The 21919-nt window shown below is 45.1% G+C and overlaps 1 protein-coding gene and 1 pseudogene across 2 annotated transcripts in view; both read left to right on the top strand.

Annotated features, from left to right (window-relative positions):
* Window positions 1-21919, top strand: part of LOC309564231 (alpha-1-inhibitor 3-like) — a 92792-nt gene that overhangs the window by 34004 nt on the left and 36869 nt on the right. The window contains exons 2-5 of the mRNA XM_082268858.1: window positions 10213-10396; window positions 12810-12969; window positions 18034-18090; window positions 18199-18214. Of these exons, the coding sequence (XP_082124984.1) occupies window positions 10213-10396; window positions 12810-12969; window positions 18034-18090; window positions 18199-18214 (417 nt within the window). The remainder of the gene's footprint in view (window positions 1-10212; window positions 10397-12809; window positions 12970-18033; window positions 18091-18198; window positions 18215-21919) is intronic.
* On the top strand, window positions 7833-9130 carry LOC309563304 (annotated as a pseudogene). The gene is made up of 2 exons: window positions 7833-7963; window positions 8077-9130. The product of its transcript is annotated as an uncharacterized misc_RNA (transcript).

Below are 21919 nucleotides of genomic sequence, written 5' to 3'. Positions count from 1 at the left end.
AACAGATACCCGGGCTAACAAGATCTCCTGAGGCAGGCCAAAAAAGTCTGGGGCCATTTCCAATGATCATACAATGCCAGTGCTTTTCAATGGGAATTCAACCTGCCCAGCAACCACCTCATTTGTGACATGCCCACCAGCTGGAACTCAAGATTGGCAATGCTACAGCGGCTGCACACGAAGCAGAGGGCCAAAATTGAGTACCCGTGTGAGTATGGCACAAGGACAGGCTCAAGGGAGCTTGGCTTCTTTTCGCCATGCCAGTGGCTGCTGATAAAGGACATTTATCAAAATGAATCAGTCCTGGATCAATGGCGGCTGTCAAGCCCCTGATGCTGATGTAACTGATTGAATTTGCTAGGGATCTGGGATCCCTTGAAGACTGTCTATGCTGCCTATCCTATTCCTGAATCTTGATGTTTTTGGTTTAGGGCACCACCAACACCCAAGGTCCAATTTTTCTGCACCTGTTTGACAGGTGCATGTACTTTAAGTTATTTTTTTCTAATTTTTAACAGCAGGGCCCATTCCTGCGCCCAGCAAGTGTAACTGTGAGGGGTTACAGTACTCAGGCACCACCAACACCCAAGGCCCAATTTTTCAGCGCCTGTTTGACATGTGCATGATTTTCAATTTTCTTTTCTAATTTTTAACAGTTCCTGCGCCCAGCAAGAGTAACTGTGAGGGGTTATAGTGTTTAGGCAACACCCAAGGCCCAATTTTTCTGCACCTTTATGACACATGCATGTCATTTAAAAATGTTTCTGCATGTAATTTAACATTTTTTAACCAATTTGTAATAGCAGGGCACATTCCTGCTCCCCACATCTCCAGCACTGGTCGGAGCAGGAAGGGAACATCCTATGAAATTTAGAACAGATGGAGGTCTTATACATAAAGAACACAAGTCTTTCCACCTGGCGATCTGAGAGGGTTAGGCCCAGGTAACGTTCCCACTATGCAATAAACGGGAACCCGGCTCGGGAGTCGTCAGCATGCGGTAAAGCAACGAGATGGTATGGCGTAATGGGGATGTTTTAGCGCAAAGTTCCTCAAACGGTGAGAGGCGTCTAGTCATAGTAGTCGCCTGTGGGAGAGAACTCAGAAAATGGGCAAGTTGGACCTTCTGCCAGTTGGACAGGGAGTCGAAAGTGTGGTCGGAGGTAAGTCGTTGTCTTGAAATCCATTGACCCCGGCGGATAAAGTGCCTAGCCTGGAAGAGACCCCGATCCTTCAGCACCCGGAATCCTGGATCTCCTACACCCGGCATGAACTCCGGGTTTTCCACCACCGGCAATAGAGGGGATGGCCACGGGGCGAGACCCCAAGTGTGGCACACCCTCCGACATGTCTGCAGAGTGGCCCCAATGGTTGGATTAGAAGCAAGGTTTCTCGGCAAGGGATCCACAGAAATGCCTCCAGAGAGGACTCACAAATTGATTTCTCAATCCGCACCCATTGTTTAAGGGAGCCATGTCTATACCAGTCCAGAACTCGTGCCAAGTGGCAGGCAGAGTGGTAAAAGGCCGCATCAGGCAGGGCCATCCCACCAGAGAGCTTAGGCAGACGTAGGATCTTCAACGACAATGGGGGGGGGGGCCTAATCCAGAGGAATTCACAAAAGGTTTTGTTCACCCATCTGAGGAATGCGGGTGGAACCGCAATAGGCAGAGCCTGAAGCACGTAGAGTAATCGGGGCATTATGTTCATCTTGGTAATTTTGCATCTACCAAACCATGAGAACATACCCCGTTGCCACTCCTCCAAGTCCTTCCGTATCTGGGCGAGGAGAGGAGGGAAGTTGCAATCGAATACACAATCAGGAGCAGCTGGAAGGGATATACAAAGATTAGAAATGCACGAAGAGTTCCATTTAAAAGGAAAATTAGCCCAAAGCAAGGATGCCATGCTCCCTGGCATCGCAATAGCAAGAGCTTCCTATTTCTGGGGATTAATCTTATAAGAAGACAAGGCTTCATAGGTATGAAACTCCTTGAGGAGGTTAGGAAGCAAGATCAACAGTTGTGTGAGAAAAAACAGAAGGTCGTCGTCGGCATACGCCGCCACTTTGGGCGAAAATGTTGCAGAGACCGAGACATCCCTGATGTCGGCGTTAGCCCAGATTGTCCGCAAGAAAGGCTCAAGGGACAGAACAAAAATCAAGGGGGACAAGGGGTATCCCTGACGGGTGCCGTTCGAAATATCCAACGATTGAGAGAGAATGCCATTGACCTTGACACTTGCCGAGGGCCGGGAGTAGATCGCTTGGATCCATGACATCATGTGGTGTCCCAATCCCACATGGGTCAAGGTTTCGGATAGAAATGACCAGTTCACCCGGTCAAAGGCCTTTTCGGCATCCGTCGAGAGGAGCATCATGGGTACCTTTTGGGTGTGCACCATTTGTATCAAATTGATAGCTTTGGTGGTATTGTCTCTCACTTCCCGGGACAATATAAAGCCTACATGATCATCATGTATCAGTGACGGGATCAAAGGGGCCAAGCATGATGCTAAGATCTTGGTAAAGAGCTTCAGATCTATATTCATAAGAGAAATAGGGTGATAGTTTTGACACAAGAGAGGATCCTTACCTTCCTTGGCTATCACCGTAATATGAGCTCGGAGCGAGTCCAGTGGAAACTGGGCCCCCGTGCCTGCCGAGTTATAGGCGGAGAGGAAGTGTGGGGATAAGACATCCTCAAAGAGCTTGCAATATAAAAGGGAGAACCCGTCGGGGCCCGGGGCCTTGCCATTCTGTGAGCCTGCAATGGCCGCCGAAAGCTCCCAAGACTGGATAGGGTCCTCCAGCTGTTCAATCTCCACGTCAGATAATTTCGGGAGACCTGATCGCAGAAGGTATTCCCGAATGCGGGAATAGGCAGCTTCGGAAGTGCCCACAGAGGACAGATTGTAAAGAGAAGCATAGTATTGTCGAAAAACCTCCGTGATCTCCTCCGTCGTCTGCACCTTTCAGCTAGAGGCCGTAAGGATCTCCGGGATGAACTTGCCAGAATCTTACCACACTTATCCCCATGTTTGTAAAAGGATCTTTTGCACCTGGCCAGAGCAGATTTTTCCCTGAACAGCGTCAAAGCGCAAAGCTGTTCACGGAGACCAGTAAGCTCCAATAAGGTATCCCTCGCTTGTGAGCGCTTATGAACCGCTTCCAGATTCCCAATGCCTGCCATCAGGTCGTTCATCTGTTGCGTCCTCTCCTTCTTCTTTTGAGCGCCAATCTTAATCAGGACCCCCCTGAGATAGCTCTTGTGAGCTTCCCAGACAATCAATGGAGAGCTCTCCAGGATGGCATTAAGTTCAAAAAATGTACGCAGTTCCGCACTAACCTCCTCCAGGATCTTCCAGTCCTGGAGAAGGGCGTCATTCAGCCTCCACTGCCATTTTTTCACCTCAGGATGCTGCAGGTCAAGCTCCAGCACCACTGGAGCATGGTCCGAAATGGTGATGGAGCCAACGGAAGCTGAAACGACGCAAGATAATAAGAACTGGGGAAGCAAGAAAAAATTAATGCGTGTGTAAGAGTCATGTGGTGGAGAGTAAAAAGTGTAATCGTAAGTACTCAGATGGAGAATGCGCCACCCGTCCACCAGGTGGAGCGCTTGGAGACTCTTTTTGATGCATTTCAAGGCGCATAGGAAATGTGGGAGGCACCCCTAGAGGCATCCAGTACCGGATCTAGCACCAAATTGAAATCGCCGCCCATAAGGATAACTCCCTCGGCAAAATCCGCCAGGTGTGATAACATCAATTCAAGGAACGTAACCTGGTTAGAATTGGGGAAGTAGAAATTAACTAGGGTGACCGTTACCGACCCCAGGCGGCCCTTGACAAAAAGGGCATGACCAGAATAATCGTACCACGAATCAGAGAAAGTCAAGGGAGACCCCCTACGAATCAAGAGGCTCTCTCCCCTAGATCTGGAATCAGAAGGACAACCATGGTGTACCGTCAGGAAGCGTTTGTTTCCCAGTTTGGGAACCTTGTCTAGTCTGAAATGAGTTTCCTGTAGAAAGCAAACATGGGCACGATGGCGATGCATGTCAGCCAATACAATAGAACATTTTTCCGATGTATCGAGCCCCTTGACATTAAGGGATACAAAACGGATGGGTTCAACGTGTGCGGTGGCCATCTTTGCCTAGAGGGGGAAGAAAGAAAAAAAAAAGGGGGGGGGGAGGCAAGAGAGAAGACGCAGGAGGAGAGGGGAGAAATATAAGAGGGAGAGGAAAAGGCAACGGAGGAAGGAAGGAAGGGAGCAAAGAAAGAAGGAGAGAGAGGGGGAGATGGATGAGAGGGGATAAAGGGAAGAGGAGAGAGGAGAAGGCAAGCAGGAGGCGGAAAGGAGGAAAGAATGAGTGGGGAAGACCCAGAAAGTAACAGGCAAAAGTCAGGGGGAGAGAGTAGCAGAGAGGGGTGAGCCCACAACTAGTGTGAGCCCAGAAAACCACTCTAAAGCATCAACAACGCTGTTGAGACTTCGTCTCTAGACACCCAAGGGTCCCGTCCCAGCCCCCCTAAAGTGGGGTGGCACGGAGTGAACCCTAGGGAGTCGGCCTAAGTGGGGAAAGCGGAAGGGCACAAAAGGAGGAAGAGAGCTCCCGCCCTCAGCCAAACCCCAACCGGCAGTAAGCAATAGTACAGAAGGCCTGGAAGACATATTAGAAGCATTTATGAAGGGTAAAGAAACATTCAATGAAAGACATACAGTATACTGTAGACTGTTAAATAGGACCAAGGAAAAAATCAGCATGGAACTTGAACATGTAATAGGAGGCAAGAGGCTCTGAGAAAACCAGTAACAATGATCTAATAAAAGGAGACCAAATTATCTTTAAAAAATGAAAGGGCCTGATCCATAAGCCATACCCCCCCAATCCCGCTCCAAATCGCGCCCAGTCCCCTATGACCAAGGAGAGTGGTATAGGAGCACAAATAAGGGGTACACGGCACAGTGCAGCGCCAGTGGAGGACGCCAGGAAGTGCATACAGTGCCCCCCCGCCTCTGCCATTCCGGACAGCCAGCCGAGAGGACTACCAGTCAGTGGACTGCAGAAATCCAAAATGACCGGCTATCTATCAAAGTCTGCGGCTACTGGCAGAGGGCGACAGATGCACTCCAGGAGACCAAGCGAGTTCTAGGAACCCCGAGGGATCTATAGCAATATAGGCAGAACAGGGGCACTGCCAACTGAGAATATATGACCCCCCACACCCCGGGAGCCAGCCTCATGAGGGAAAGCAGAATAGGGGAGGAGGGAGAGCAGTCATCCCGTAAACAGTAAGAGCAGCAGCTCTGCTTGAGACAACGGTCTCAGAGGGCAGAGGGGGGAGGATGGGAGCGGGAGAAGTACAGAGAACAAGGGAGGGAGGGGGAGGGAGGGGGAGGGAGGGGGAGGAAGGGTGGGAAACGAGGGAAGGGTGGAACGGGAGGAATTTGACAGGGATGACACATCAGGGTAGGGCGATAACACAGGGGAGGGGGGGGGGTTGACGAGGGAACGAGGAAAGGAGGGGGGAGCGGAGAACGGTCGGGGACACAAGAAATGAAGGAAGGAACAGACTGGATGATAGGAGAGCAGGCAAGGAGGAGGGCTTGTCCCTAAGTGTAGCAGGAAATGCGGGGCGGGAAAGAACCCGCCAGGTAGACCCCAAAGCAAGGGCAGGTGACCTGATGTGACCACAACAGCGGCTTCCACTTTTCCCCCAACCCATCACAGAGCCTCGAATCCCCGTGTTAAAAAAAAACAATGCAGAAAAAAAGGGATAATAACAGTAACATAAAACACCCTTCCTCCAGACCCATTGGACCCCAACCCCCCCCCCCCCCAGTACCAGGATCAAACAGTGGCCCACCAATGTCCCCATCAGCCTAATAAGCAATTACTGACAAACTAATAATGAGGAGGCACAGGGGATTCCAGATGAGCACTACCAGTAGAAGAGCAGCATAGCACATATGAGTAGTCCGGCGGCCAGGGACATGCACCGCAGTCATTCAGCAAACTCAGCGGCGGGGTACAGATGGGGCGAAGGCGGCCCAGTCCGACCACTGGTGGGCTCAATGTCCTGGTTAGGACAGTCCTGTAATATAACGGGCACAGGAGGGTGCACCTCAAAAACGCAGAGGGCCAGCGGGAGGATGGGAAGGCATAACACGGCCGATAGTAGGACAAATGGGGGCAGAAAAAAAGGAAGGGGGGACAAAAGAGCGCGGTGAGGGCAGTACCTACAAATCAGGTCCAGATGATTATTACGTTTACGGGGCCATCACGGCCGGTCCCCGAGCACAAGAGCCGGGACCTCTTCTTCCCAACCGATGGCATCTCGGAGGAGGCTGGCCGGAGCGACTATGCTGCTGCTGAGGGTCTCGGTCAGGGAGGCGAGCCATCCGGTCAGAGACCTCCACAGGTTCAATGGCCAGAAAGCTGAACAGTTCTGGAAGGTCAGCGCGCTTGCGTAGGAGGAAGAAGACTCCATTCTTTTGGATTGTTAACTGCATGGGGAACCCCCATCGGTAAGTGACCTCCGGCGATCTGATCCATTCCAAAAGAGGTTTCAGCATAGATCGTCGTTGGAGTCTCCCCCTGGCAACGTCAGGATAGATAGTCACCACAGCTCCGTCTAAGTCAATTGGTCCCATCGCCCACACCTCTCGAAGGAACCCGTCTTTCACGCCATAGCGGTGGAGCCAACAGATGACATCCCGAGGTCTAGCAGGATCCATTGGCTTCGCTCCCAGGGCCCTATGCACCCCATCAAAGTTAAATGAGACAGGCGGGTCAGTAGTCACGACGCGGGATAGGATCGCCTTCACATATTTCACCAAGTTCTCTGAGGCGGTCGCCTCTGGGATGCCTCGGAGCCTCAAATTATTGCGGAGGCTCCGGTTTTCTAAGTCTTCTAATTGGAGCTGGGTCTCCGCCAGAAGGTCACTATGCGATGCCTGCGCCTGTTCTAGTTGGGCAACCCGATCCTGGAGCTACCGTGGAAGGCTGGGAGAAGGATAACGGTCCAGCGGCAGATACATCGGCCACAACAGGCTGGGAGAGGGAGCTCCGAGCTGGAGATTCCATGGCTGCAGGACCTAGGCCGCCACGCTGGCTCAGTTGAAACAGTCTCTGTAAAGTTCCCTATGAACCCGGAAAAAAATTACGGATGGGGGCTGTAGGTGTTCCCCTAGATGAGTTCCTTGTCCTCCACTTCTTCTGTACGCTCATGATATATCTATAAAATCGTCGAAATATGCCGATAGGGAAGGCCAAGGAGCGGGAGCAACAGCTAGGCACTTATTCACGCTGCCATGACCAAGCCACACCCCCCAGTTAATAGATTTTTAAGGCTTCCCTGCTGAGAGCTGAATTTAAAAAATAATTGTAAAAATAAAATGTAAATTAAAATAAAATGGGGGTAAAAACAGCTTGGCAGCTTGGCGTGGGGTCCCCCTCAAAATGGTCCAGTACATTCGAGGCCGCCGTGTGCACGCGGCCCTGGTCAGTCTTGACCAGGAAAAGGCCTTTGACCGTGTCTCCCATGAGTTTATGTGCAGAGCTCTGCACAGGTTTGGTCTTGGGGACATGTTTTGTTCATATGTGAATGTGATGTACCATGACATTTGTAGTACGGTGTTGGTGAATGGCTGGAAAACTGCCCCTTTCCCTATTCTCTCTGGGGTCAGACAAGGCTGCCCTCTCTCACCTCTGCTTTTTGTTTGCTGTATAGAGCTCTTTGCCGAATGCATCCGACAGAACCCAGAGATCAGAGGGATCACCACACCGGGACCAGACAGAAGGGTTGTCAAGTGCTCACTCTACATGGATGAAGTAACGGTGTTCTGTGCTGACCAGCTCTCCATCGACTCGCTCGTCCAGACCTGTGAGGACTTCAGCAAAGCTTCAGGGGCAAAAGTCAACTGCGGGAAGTCAGAGATCATGCTCTTCGGAAAGTGGTTCATGCCTTCTTCTGCATCCACCCTTTCAGCATCAAGGCAGACTTCATCAAAATTCTCGGAGTTTGGTTTGGAGCTGAGGGCACAGCTCTGAAGTCTTGGGAGGAGAGACTGTCCAAGATGAGACAAAAGTTTGGACTATGGAGCCTCAGAGAACTCCCCATCGAAGGGAAAACACTGGTTCTCCGCAGCGAGATTCTCCCTGTGTTGCAGTACCTCGCCCAGGCCTGGCCCCCGCGGGTCAACACCTGTAAGGCCATAACCAGGGCGGTGTTCCACTTCATCTGGGGCTCCAAGATGGACAGAGTGAAGTGGGCAGTCATGTTCAAGGAACCCCTCAAGGGCGGTAAGGGAGTGCCTGACATCGCAACGCTACTGGGGGTGTTCTTTGCCTGCAACTGCATCCGCAGAACTTTAGAAGACAGAACTTCGGACTCTGGAGGCAACTCCATGTCCCGTTTTTTCCTCCTGCCTCTCTGGAGGTCTCTTGGATGGGACAAATGGGACAGCTCCATCCCCTACAACTGGGACACTCCTTGGTACTACTTGGATACTTTCAAGTTCATCAAGGAGCAGGTGCTGCATGGAGTCAAGCCCGACTTGTGGAAGCCAAAAACTATCTACAAGTTGATCAGAGCATCGGACATTGCTGAGACTGTTCCAGGCCTCCCTTCAGCCACTTGCAAAGTGGTCTGGAGGAATGTTTCTTCAAAGGGACTCACCAACAGGCATAAAGATCTGGCATGGATGGCAATCCAGGGGGGACTGCCTCTCAGGACATTCATGCATGCCAGAAACTTGTGCAGATACAGGCACTGCCCCTTTTGTATCATCCACGAGGAAACGTCTTTTCATGTTTTCTGGGAGTGCTCATTTGCACAGAGCCTGTTGAGGGCCTTGGAACCTGAACTTAGAGACTTTGTTCCACAGACTGCCATCACACATTTCGCTGTGCTGAATGGACTTTTTCACTGAACATTTTCACAGGAGGACATTGACAACGCCTGGCGGTTGTTGTGTTGCTTTAAGGACGCTTTATGGTGCGCCAGAAAGCGCCTTATCCACCAGCGGGAGAGGATGTCCATTGAGGACTGTTGCAGACTGGTCCACAGTCTGCTCAGAGACTATAACCTGATGGATCTCGTGGAGGGAGAGGAGGTCTGAAGATTTCCCCTTCCCCCTCTCTCCCTTGTGTGTCTCTGTCCATTCAATAAAGCTTCGGGCTTGTGATTTCATTCCCCTCCCCTTACCCCACTCTCCCACCCCCCCCCCCCCCCATCACACCTGTTGCTTTTTTGAAATGTTATATTATATTGATATTGTTTGAGTAAAGCATCGTATAGACAACGTTTTTTAGTTTCATGTTTTAGGGGTATTGCGGCGTCATGCATGATGTGATGGCACGGGGTATCCTTACTCCGCACAACACATCAGGCATCATACCGCAGAATGAATGTATTTGATTGAATGTATTTATTTGTATGACCGGAAATGTATTGTAATGTAGTGTATTTATGCGCTGCGTCGCAGTATAGGGGAGAATGTACCCCGACAAAGTATTGTTTTTTGTATATCTTTTATGCAAATAAAGATTACATTTTCAACCAAAAGAAATATATAGGGGAGATAGCGGAAATGAAGATCCCAGATGACTCGTGGCTTTGTCTATTTCGTAACACACATAGCTCAATAAAACAATACAAGAATTTTTTGGTACAAAATTTAATGAATGCAGCAAAAGGGGCAATCTCAAAAAAATGATTGGACCCTGAGAGTCCTACGATGAAGGAATTGTTTAAACGTATGAAGTACATGTATAAAGTGGAATATTTGAGCAGTAGTAGAGAGGACCAAATAGAGATATTTTCCACTATTTGGAATAGATGGGAAGAGTTTAGGAAAAAGAAGAAATACACAGAGATATGGGAAGTATAGAGGAGGAGGGAGGTGTGGGGAGAGAAGAAGACTTAGTAAAGGTGAGGGAGGAGAAAGGAGAAAGTGGCAAAATAGAAGGGGGGGGGGGGAATCGGGGGATTTTATGTATATGAATGATTATTTGATTGATGTGATTTTTTTCTTTATTTAAATGTTTGTCTATGGAAAACCAGATAAAGGTAAAAAAAATAATTTAAAAAAGCATGTGAATGGTTTGGATACATTACATGTACAAATATTCTGATTGACTATTAAAGAGAAACAAATGTTGCATAATTTATGGTTTCTAAAATGTGCTCTCATCTTCTTAGGCACTATGTGGTCATCTTCCCCTCCGAGATTCGCTCCAAGCATTCTGAAACCATATGTATACACCTGGAGGGGGCTCAGGGCAAGAGCAGAGTACAGATCTCCTTAAATCTGGAAGAAGAGAACACAACTCTTGTAGAGAAGAGCTTCAAGCAGGACTCCATATTCACCTGTGTTCCAATCAGGGTAACAAATATGCATAAAGTTTGACCGGCAGAAGAAAAATAAACAGAGGGTCTACATGACTAAGGGGATGATTAAAACAGGAGATGGTTAAGATGTGAGATCCAACCTGACTGGGGTTTGAGAGTCAGGTGAATAGGTAGGAGCCAAAAGGTTAGGTAGGTCCTGTGGAGAATACTGTGACTTCATCCCAAAAAGGGCAATCGATGATGGTCATTTTCCCTGTCTGCCCACTCCTCAATTAAGGTTTGAGTGAAAGCCGAAAGTGGAGGAGATGGTAAGATAATTGTCACCACTTGGCTTGAGGGGATTTAGGGGATCAGTATAACAGATTTTTTCAGGGCTGGAATAACCATTAAGCAAAATAAGCACATGCTTAGGGCATCAAGGGAAGGGTGAACTGCATAGTTTTCTGCATAGCTATCATGCCCTTAGAGAATAAGTAAAGTTTAAAACAAAATAGCCTTATAAGTTTTGCCCCTTTGACCTAAGCTAACAGATTCCACCATCCACAGATCTATCCTTATAATGATCCGATGGCCACGGCCTACATTGTCTATATCTTGCTCTGCAAGCCCCCGCCCTCCTGGCAATGCATGATCATTAAATCTTCATAGACTTCAATGGTATAAGTAATATTAATAAAATCATTTTCTTACAGGGTTTTAGGTTCAAAGTGAAAAAATTATTTATAACTGAAGGATTTTGAGTATATATTTTTTTAATTTCAATGTGTGAATATCAAAGGAAGAATTGTGAAAACAAATATAAAGTAAATATATATATATTTTTAGTTTGCATTCATCAAATAAATACTTTCCCTCATTATTTCAGATAGAAAACCTAGGTCACTTGCTTGATTTTGATCCATGGCCCATTTGATAAAAAAATAATATAAAAACATGATGATTTATCAATTTTCAAACTTTAATTTCACTTTCAGCACCTATTGTGAAATAATGTCTGATCAGTTAAGCAATGGAGGGGCCAAGGGGGCACCATTGTGCTAAGGGCACCAGTTGCCCTTCATCTGACCCTGAATGGTATTGTTATCTATATAACACACACAGGGCCCATCTAGTGATTTGCTGATTCCCCTTGGTGGTTGGTTGGTGGTGCTTTTCCCTGGTCCCCTGAGGGAATTTAAAGTGCCTGATTTGGTACTGTGCTTGAGCTAGTGTGGTGTTGCTTGGCTGATCTATTCCCCTGACAGGATCAACTAGAGAACAATGGGACTCCAAGGCAGGCACACTATTATTCTCTGATCTAACCATATGTGGGCAAAATGAGAAAACCTTGTCTTATGTTTGTGGACATTATAATCAGATTCTTTTTAAAAGAGAACAGTGAACAGAACAATGATGGTAAGTTTGAATCCATAGTCCTAGCACACAATCCAAGCTTATTTTAATCTGTTGAACGTTAATTTATTAGGAGAAATAAAGATGAGTGCTGAATGGTTACTATTGATAACTGATATTAAAAGTTGTTCTCTTAGTAAAGGAAATTTATAATGTTTTGGGCTCGATAATTGTATTTTTTTCAAGTGGGAGGGACACCCATGACATTATGACTTTTCTAAAGAAAAACCCCAAGAGAAGTGGTTTTCATTCAGGCTCTCTATAATAGTAATAAAAAGTATAAATGTTAGCCTTCCAAACAGGGAGATGGAGCAGGAGGGTCACTGCTCTGCCACGTGCGTGCGTGTTAGTATAAATGTCATGAGGACATGGATGGTATGTCAAATACATAATAAAGAGCTTAGATCTCCACCTGCTGGGTGTATACTAAAATACAAAAACTGTATTTTTTAACCCTGACCACAGGGCTCATGCACATGGCCAGTTAGTGCCACACATTGCCAGGTCAGCATATTTCTATCATGGACACAGTGTTTTCAATCGGCAATGGAAATAAAACCCATATACTTATATACTTTAATTACAGGTTGACACTCTCCATGGCTGTCTGCAGCTGTTCACATGTAATTGCACATGGAATGATTACCTGCAGTTAGGGACAGATGTGTGCTCCTAGACCCAGACATTTCACATGCTGAGGTGCACATCTGTCCCTAATTGACAGCCAGCTGTGGATAGATGTGGACAGTGTCACCTTGTCATTGATTTGTGCAGGCTTCCTGTTTGCAGCTGGTGGAAACCCCTGTCCTCGACAGTGTACAACCCTAATCAGCCATGTGCCAGATTCCTAATAAATGAATAAAGAGAAAATAAACAAAAACACTATACACACTCTTTTCAATAAAGGTTCATAAAAGCAAGAGGTGAAAGTGATCTGTACATTGAGTGGTCTAGGTCAGCTTCAGTTAGTAACATGTTTAGTTGGCTCTCTTATATACAGGGACTTTAGTGTCTTAAAGCTCAATTCTAACCTATTCATTTTTTTTCTCACTAAGGTTAACAAGTCTGTAGAGTCAGAGGTGGTTGGCATATTGAAGATCTCCATAGAGAATGCAGGGGAAACAATAGTGAAGAGCAGTAAAGTTCTGGTGAAGAAGAGGAGATCCAGCCTTCTAGTTCAGACAGACAAAGCTGTGTACAAACCAGGACAAACGGGTAACTGATGCTTTAAAATAGAGATTTACAGGCATGTTCCATTCCAGCAAATAGATAAACCAGTGAGATGCACGTGCCATGTGCAAAAAAGTCCACACAAGGGACAATGCTAGACCCCAATGCCAAGGGCACATGCAATACACAGAGTATGGTCATGAAAATGGCATGACAATCCTTATATTTTTTTCAACAAAAGAGTATTAAAAAAATGCATTTATTAATATTTTTTCTGCTACTGACATAAATTATAGGGGGGTACGGAACCATTTTCAGCTTGCAAGGTCAGTAAGCCTTATATTGGCTGCATCCTCCCTTCTGCTATAACTTCATGGTTACTTCGCTGACCATTAAGTTATAGCAGAACTGTCCCCCGGACTGCTATTTAAAAAAAATGTTAACAACCCCTTCCTTTCCTGAATGAACACATTGAGGTTGATTTACTAAAGGCAAATATACTGTGCACTTGCTAGATCTAATGGGAAGCTCTGAAATGAGGGAAAGCTCTGATGATTTCTATTATCCAATCATGTGCAAGCAAAAATGCTGTTTTTCTTGCATGTTACCCTCAGATCTAGAGCAACTGCACTTGCAGTGCACAGACTATTTGCCTTTAGTAAATCAACCACAGTGAGTAATCGGTACCAATCACTCCTGTGTTCATTCATTACTTAAGCATTGTAAACTGGCAGCATAACATTCTCCACAGCTTTCCAGACCCTTTCACGTCTGTCACATGTGCTCAGGGTAAACCTGCTCTCATCTGTGAAAAGCACAATGTGCCAGTGGAGAACCTGCCAACTCTGGTGTTCAAATGCCAATCGAGCTCCACGTTGCCGGGCAATGAGCACAGGGCCACTAGAAAACATTGAATGTCGGGAACGTCTGGCCATCTCATGAATATGGATGATTGAACGGTTCGGGTCGACCATCGGTTCGACCCGAACATTGACTGTTCGAGGTTCGGCCGAATTCTGAACTTTTTGATGAAAAAGTTCGGAATTCGGCAACCAGAACCGACCAAAATGCAATGGGACATGAAATGGACTTTAAAAGCCCGTGATTGGACCAGAACCATCAGTAAAAGCCAATTGAGGGGGCAGGAGAATGCTAGGAATGTGATTGGACTGACTAGGGGGTCCAGAGGCCAATCATTAGTGAATACGCCCCCCAGTATATAAGATAGCCCCGCCAAATCTACACCATTTTAATACAGGGCTGTGGGAGAGAGTGGAAGCAGTTCTGTTACTTCTGCTCTCAAAGTGTCATTTAGCAATTATTAGTGTGAGTAAAGGGATATCTAGTGTAGTTAGGGTGCTATTTTCCACTTTAGTTAGATTCAAAAATCTAGTTTCTGTAGGGAAAGTGTTAAGTGCCAGGGTGACCGTAGTGTAGTGTAGGGTGAACTGACTCTGACTGCTATGGCAGGGTGACAAAACCCTTCCATGTCAGGGTGACCGCTATAGAGAAAAGATTGTTTCTCTTAGAACACTTATAGAACAGAGATATGGCTTCGCCCCTGTCACCCTGCTTTTTGCTGCAGGCGTTTATAGGGCTTTTTTGAGGACATGTTTGGACATCTGAACTTCTGTGTAGGGGTATATATACACACACACATGTATGTATATATACACCTACACATATATAGGTGTGAAAGTAGCAGAAACCTATGCTTGCGCTAATTAAATAATTAACAGGCATATGGCTCCGCTCCTATCACACCTATATATGTGTAACTGTATAAATACATATAAGTGTGTGTGTATATATACCCCTATACACAAGTTCAGATGTTATGCCTGCCTCCAAAGACCCAAAAAAATGCCCAAAAAAACGCTTGCGCCAAAAAAAAAGCCCAGGTGTGTTGTTGCAGGCATTTTTTTGGGGCATTTTTTGGGGGTCTTTGGAGGCAGGCATAACATCTGAACTTGTGTGTAGGGGTATATATACACACATACTTATATGTATTTATACACATACACATATATAGGTGTGATAGGAGAGAAGCCATATGCCTGTTAATTATTTTATTAGCGCAAGCATAGGTTTCTGCTACTTTCACACCTATATATGTGTATGTGTATATATACATACATGTGTGTGTGTATATATACCCCTACACAGAAGTTCTGATGTTATGCCTGCCTCCAAAGACCCCCAAAAAATGCCCAAAAAAACGCTTGCTACAAAACCGGCAAGGTGTGAAAATAGCGGAGCCATATCCCTGTTCTATATTAATTCTAATACAAACAAACTTTTTTTTCTGGTTATGGACATGCTACATAGCTGGAACTTCACAGGTACACTTTTTTAGACCCCCCAGACACTAAATCCAAAGAAATCTCATTTTTTTTTTTTTCAATAATTGGCTCTCTATCAAAAATGACAATTTTTAAGAACTTTTTTTGTATGATTAATAGTCCCTGGGGCATGACCCAGAACCCTAGGCACTTTTTAGGGGCATTTATTGGGTTTTAGGGCTTCAAAATGGTGTTTTTTGATTACCGAAGTTCGGGTTCCATTGATTTCAATGGGGTTCTGAAATCCGGGTCGAACTTTCGGGAAGTTCGGATGTTCTGGTCGAACCAAACTTTTGAAAAGTTCGATCATCCCTACTCATGAAGTCAGACCCTCAGGCCACCCTCATGAAGTCTGTTTCTGATTGTTTGCTCAGAGACATTCACACCAGTGGCCTGCTGGAGGTCATTTTGTAGTCCTCTGTCAGTGCTCATCCTGCTCCTCCTTGCACAAATGAGCAGATACCGGTCCTGCTGATGGGTTAATGACCTTCTATGGCCCTGTCCAGCTCTCCTAGAGTAACTGCTGGCACGTATTGATGGGCCATCATGGAGGAGTTGGACTGCCTGTGCAACCTTTATAGGGTCCAGGTATCACCTCATGTTACCAGTAGTGACACTGACACTAGCCAAATGAAAAACTAGTGAAAAACTGAAAAGATGACTACTGTAGTTAAAATAATGTCAGTGGCTATTACCTATAAAACCATTCCTGTTTTGGAGTTTGTCTCAATGTTGCCCATCTAGTGCATCTGTTGTTTTTTAACACCAAAGCAGCTGAAACTGAATAACAACCCCTCTGCTACTTAACTGACCAACAGATAAATATCCCAGAACTTTATTTGACTTGATGCTATACTCTGATTAAAACGTGTTTCTTTAATTTTGTTTTGAGCTGTGTATATATATTGTTTTTTATTATTTTTAACCCACTGGTGCTGATATATAGGAAGAAAGATGTCTTCTTCCTCTATTCGCACCAGCTTCTCTCCCAGATTCACCACCTCTGTGCTGGAGAATCCGGAAGGGAGATATTCCAGGGTAACATGTCAACTACATAAACCGATACATATGAGAGATCAGCTGTGATCTTGAGAATGACGGCTTCTCTTATTCATAAACGGACACCAGAGTACTTCCTTATTGTTCATTAATCCATTCAGTATAGCTGTGACTGCAGACAAAGATATTATTCTCTATCTCAAAAGTGAAATATCAGGAGTCATTTTGGACTCATGACATTTCAACAAAGCACCCCCCCCCCCCCTTCCTAACAGGGCTGTAAAAAATGTGAATAACAAATTGTAAAAAAATAATTAAACAAAAAAAATATAAATCACAATTTAGGACTCATTTACACAGGTGCTGTAGCCTGTACAGCATGAATGAACAGTTGCTTCTGTGACTGGAGCCGTCTGGAGCTCCCCCACACACAAATAGCATACTACAAACATAGTGGCAATACGCTTTAGTGTCTAAGTGCACTGCAGAGTACTAACACACTAAATGCCCATTTACATCAGTGGGCATACACTAAGGTCTGCATAACCAGCCTGCACTTGTATGTGTTGTGCACAAGTGATGCAGTGCATTCTTACAGTGCATTGTAGTGCTTAATTATGTCCCATTTTAAATTAGTTTTTCAATGTAATTTAATTTTGATTGAATTAATTTGTTTTATTCACATTCATTAAAATATATGTGTAGCAGTGTTTTGCGACACGTTGCTGCACATTACAGCACACTGCTTTGCAATAAAATGTATGCCTCTATCATATCACAACATACATCAATGCTTTACACATGTGGCACTCTGATTAGGTGTTGGCACAAATCATACTGTACGTGTGAAGCCAACCTCCAGATTGGTTCATTACAATTTTTCATAGCTTCAATTTTCACCTTTTCGCAAATGAAAGTGAAAATATAATTTTTTTCTAAAAAAAAAAAAAACTCCAATGCCATTTTAGCTTTTATATTTAGTAGGAATTTAGTAGAAATTTTGTAAGTTATGTTTGTCTGTGAGCACTAAATTTTTTTTTATTTTTTTTATGATAGTTTTTGATAAACATATGCCCAAATATTATGGGACCTACAAAACCACTCTGTGAATCACCTCATTTAAATGAAAAAAATAAATAAATATAATTTGCAATCACTTTAAAGTGTTTCTAAAGGTAAAATACTAGGTTACCTTAATGCATTCCTTGCATTATATTAAAAATATATTCCGCTATCTCTTCTCCCTCCTTCTGCCACTAATTACTTACCTGGCACCATTCATGATCCATCACAATCCATGTCGGCAGCACCGCTCCACTAATCTTCTGGTCGCACAGGAAGCAGTAGGAGTCATAGGCTCCTGCTGTTCTCAGTCAAATCCTGTAAGGAGAGAGTAGGGGGGTGTGGCAGAGAAGCCCTATGGACACACACTGCCCAGCTTGGGAGCATGCCTACATGGGTACCACCATAGTATACATTTGCTCTGGGGGCACCGACGGAAAAAAGGAAAAAGGAGCAGACAATGCCAGTAAGGGACAGCTCTGTGCAATATCATTTCACAGAGCAGTAAACCTTCTTTTATATATAAAGAAAAAACTTTTGCCTTCAGAATTACTTTAGGCCTCATACAAAGCCCAGTTGTGTTTCACTGGACCAGAAATTCCACGGCTTAGATGATGGAACCCCTGAACTAAAACCCTGGAAATACTTTTTAAATGATTAGGCGAGAACCAAACAAATTAAAACATTTTATAATTGTCTTTTACAGTAAAATTCAGAATTCTCTCCCTTGATGAAGATCTTCAACCCAAAAATACTGTGGTAAGTAAATGTCTCTGGAAGAAATGTGGGGGGGGGGGGGGGATATATTAGCAACGTTTTGGATAAGGGACTTTACTAACCACTATCTTTATGTTTCAATCTTTTTATTGAGAAAGGTTAATATCAAGGTATACAAATATAGTAATATCTGAAGAGTAAACGTGTCATATCAAGGAGCCATTCCAGCAAAACATAAACAAAATGGGTGGAAGAATATACCAATATGAAGAAAGCATAGGTGTTATGATCACCTCTCTAAGCATTTAAAGCTCCTAAGATAACTACATAACATTACAAAGAACAAAGTATCAAATGTCAAAAAAATTGAGCCCTTAGGATCCCTAAAAAAAGGTATAGGGTTCCACAGTATTATAGGTGCCCTGCTGACGTATCTTCACACAAAAACTCAGGTTTGAAAAAAATGTTTTTTTTTTAAACATTCAGGAACCTGAGTTATACGTGAAGATTGTCCATAAGGGTGTAGACATGACATTGAGAGCCCTCAAATAAACAATAAAATACTATTCAGATAGGTAGCAATTAAATATCACATATAGACCTTGGGAGAGGTTATCTTACTAGAATTCTGTAATGGGAGATATTGTCCCGGGAGGCTAAGGAAACAAATCAACACAGAAGAGGACCTATGGGCCCACCTAGGAACCTATCCCACTCAAAAGGTCAAGTCAGACTACAGGACTGGAATTTCAGAAAATGGGGGCTGATTAGGCCAAAGTAATAAGAAAGGGAGAGGAAAGAACCCGTGAAAAGTAGAGGGCCAGGTCTGGAGAAGGACAGAAAAAAGTGAAAGTGGGGAAGGATAGGAAGGGAATGCCTTTGCAGAGAACCAACTCTCTGCCAGTGCAAATAAGAGAGATTTATTAACATGGTAAAGGGGAACTCCCATGTATAGGATCCCAGATCATTTCAAAATGTTTGCTAATGTTCAGGAGTATGCTAATAATCTTTTCCTGAGACATGATCCAGGATATTTTTTATGCTTGGCCAAATGAAAAGAAACCAAGGGTTTCTTTCAGGTTTGAGCAATCATTAGTTTGGCCCCAGCAGCATGTAGAAAATTAGGGCCTAAGAGCATTTAGAAATCTTAGGGGTGCGTTGATTGAGAGGGGTAATTAGTAGGTTCTGGATCAAAGAAATCCCAGTAATTTTATGTATCAAGTGAAAAATTTGATTCCAGAACCCCCTAAATCTGGGGCATTGCCAGAAAGTGTGGAGCAACGAGCCCTCATGCCTGCAGCCTCGGAAGCATAGAGGAGTGACTTCTGGGCATATTTGGCAAGGCGAGTAGAAATCAGGTACCAGCAAGACATGATCTTCAGGTTAGCTTGATTTAAATAGACCTTGTTAACCCCCTTAAATGAATGTGAAAAGCACTAGTGGCAGGTATCCAGATCCCAGTTCATCTCAAAGTGCCGCTCCCAGCCTAACATGTAGGCCATTTCTCAGAAGGTTCAGCTAAGCCAGAGTAGATTAAGGAGATTCCTCCCCTCATGTCCATGACTTTGGAACATCACTTTTCATACGGTGTGACAGATGAGGATTAGGCTTATCAGTCCAGATAGAATGTAAAAAAAGGGGAAATTTGGGTAAAGCGGTATCTCTCTGTGAGGGGCATTTCCAGTTTACTAACACAGTAGCCTTAATGAGAGGGGTCAGATGATGATTTTTTAAAAAGAGGGGAGTAGCTAATTTTGTAAAGGTGGTCTATTGAAGGGACTAAGTTAATAACCAGGTAAGGGATGAAGGAGTGGTTCCAGGAGAAGGATCAATTAACCTGTAAGCGTTCAACTAAGGCCGGGGGAGTCGACACAGTGAGGGCCATAGATTTGGACATATTGACATAAAGGCCCTGAGACTTGGCTAGATTTATGCAGTAGTTGGAAAATAATAGGAGTTGAGATAATGGGTGATGTTAGGAAGAGAAGTATGTCATCGGCAAAAAGAGCACACTTCTGGACAGACAGTCCACAGCTAACTCTGTGAATGTCAGGCTGATGTCTAATAGCAATGGCCAGGGTTTCTATAGCTACTGCAAAAATGAGTGGAGAGAGGGGACATCCCTGTCCCATTCCTTTAGCTATAGGGAAAGATTCTGAATAATGACCCTAATAACTTGTGACTTGTAACTTGTGAATGTGCGCACCCCCAGTCGGTCAGGCAGGTGACACGTTTCTCCCCCCCCCCCCCGCTCCCCCCAATGGTTTGCCTCCTTACCTCCTCCTTCCTCCTGTCCGAGCCGGGGAGTGCTGGATGGCTGAGCCGCTGTCCTTCTCCTCCAGCCATGTCTCTTTTGCCTCTTCCTGGCCACTGGCCAGTAAGATCCCTTCTCCTTTTGGCCAATCAGGAAAGGGGTCTCACAACCCTCTTCCTGATTGGCTGGGAGGAGAGTCAGTGTGACAATAGCGAATATTCATTTGCTATTGTCACACAACTGGGTGGGCTCAGAGCGCAGTGCTCTGTGCCCCGAGCCCACCCTTTTTTGAAGCCAATTAGAGCCTCTGGCTCCAATCACGTGTTTCATAAAAAAAAAAATTCCTATTGGAATCCATGTATGGGCCACCCCTAAAAGAAAGGCAGTACAGTGTTAGCACTTTAGACACACAGCTTGATCTATGAAAACCCCTCCTTTTTCTCTCTTTATCTTAGTAAGAGCTGCTATGCACAAGTGCAAAAGATTGATGGGCCTCTGCAAAGCGATCCATGCTTGGATTGCTTTTCAGAAGCATTTGACAGGTGTTGGGAAGGCAAAATGCTTGCAGTTGTGCATTGGTTGCAACGTGACCCCATTCACATGAATAGGTCTCGTTCGTGAGTAGTAGTGCCCACTTAGCACTGCAGCCAGTTTAATTCCTGCCGCAGATGCTGCCTTTGCAGCTTAAGGGGGGAACAGTTGGGGGTGGTAAGAACATGGCTCATCTGTGTGTTTATACTGCCCTCCAAATACATGTGTAAAAAGCCCTAAAAGCAATCCCAGAGATATTAACTCGATATCAGACTGTAAAGCCAATAATGACAGTGGCTGTCTAGTGTTGAGCGAACACGGACTGTATTATTCGTGTTCGTACCGAATAATTGGATTTTTGTTACCCGAACACGGACCCAAAAACTTTACTGTATGTTCGGGTTTAAAATCCGTGTTCGGTCATTTTTATTTCCTGTTTTGTATGTAATGGCGCGCTTTTAATGGCGGGCTTTCAAAAGCCAATCAACAAGCGTTTAACTGGTGTGCCTTAAGCCATCCCAGCCATGCCTACTAATGTATTAGTAGCTGTGATTGGCCATCTGAAGCATGTGACCATGTCTTTATAAGTTCGAGAGCCCCAGCGCGCTGCGTCATTCTGCTGTAGTTTAGGGAGAGAGCACACATCATACGTGCTGGCTGCTGATTAGGGACAGACAGTGAAAAATTGTATTGTGTCCGAAAAGAATGCAGGGACAGGTCGGAGTGTAGGCAGGGAAAGTTATTTGAGCATATTAGGGACAGGCTGGAGCGATTAGGCAGGGACAGTCTACCTCGATTTTGCTATGTGGGGGGGGGGGGTGGTGCAGTGAATGATCTTTTTGGCCTCACTTGAGCCCACTGAGGAGGAGGAGGAGGAGGAGGGAGAAAAAAATCTATTTTTATCAGTCAGTTGTGTGCACCATTCATTAGCTATATTTTACTACAAGTTAAAGGGGAATTCCCCCCCCCTCCTTCATAGCCTGCTTGCTGCTGACTCTCTCTGAGCTGACCATGACATAAGACACTGCTGTGTTGTTCACATGTGCTATTGAGTGATTTTCAATTTTATACATTTTTTGCTATTCCGCTA

The sequence above is a fragment of the Pelophylax lessonae genome, assembly GCF_965119305.1.
Source record: "Pelophylax lessonae genome assembly, chromosome: 9".
Lineage (NCBI taxonomy): Eukaryota > Metazoa > Chordata > Amphibia > Anura > Ranidae > Pelophylax > Pelophylax lessonae.
The sequence above is the reverse complement of the archived record's forward strand: the minus strand, read 5'-3'. Positions and strand labels throughout refer to the sequence as shown.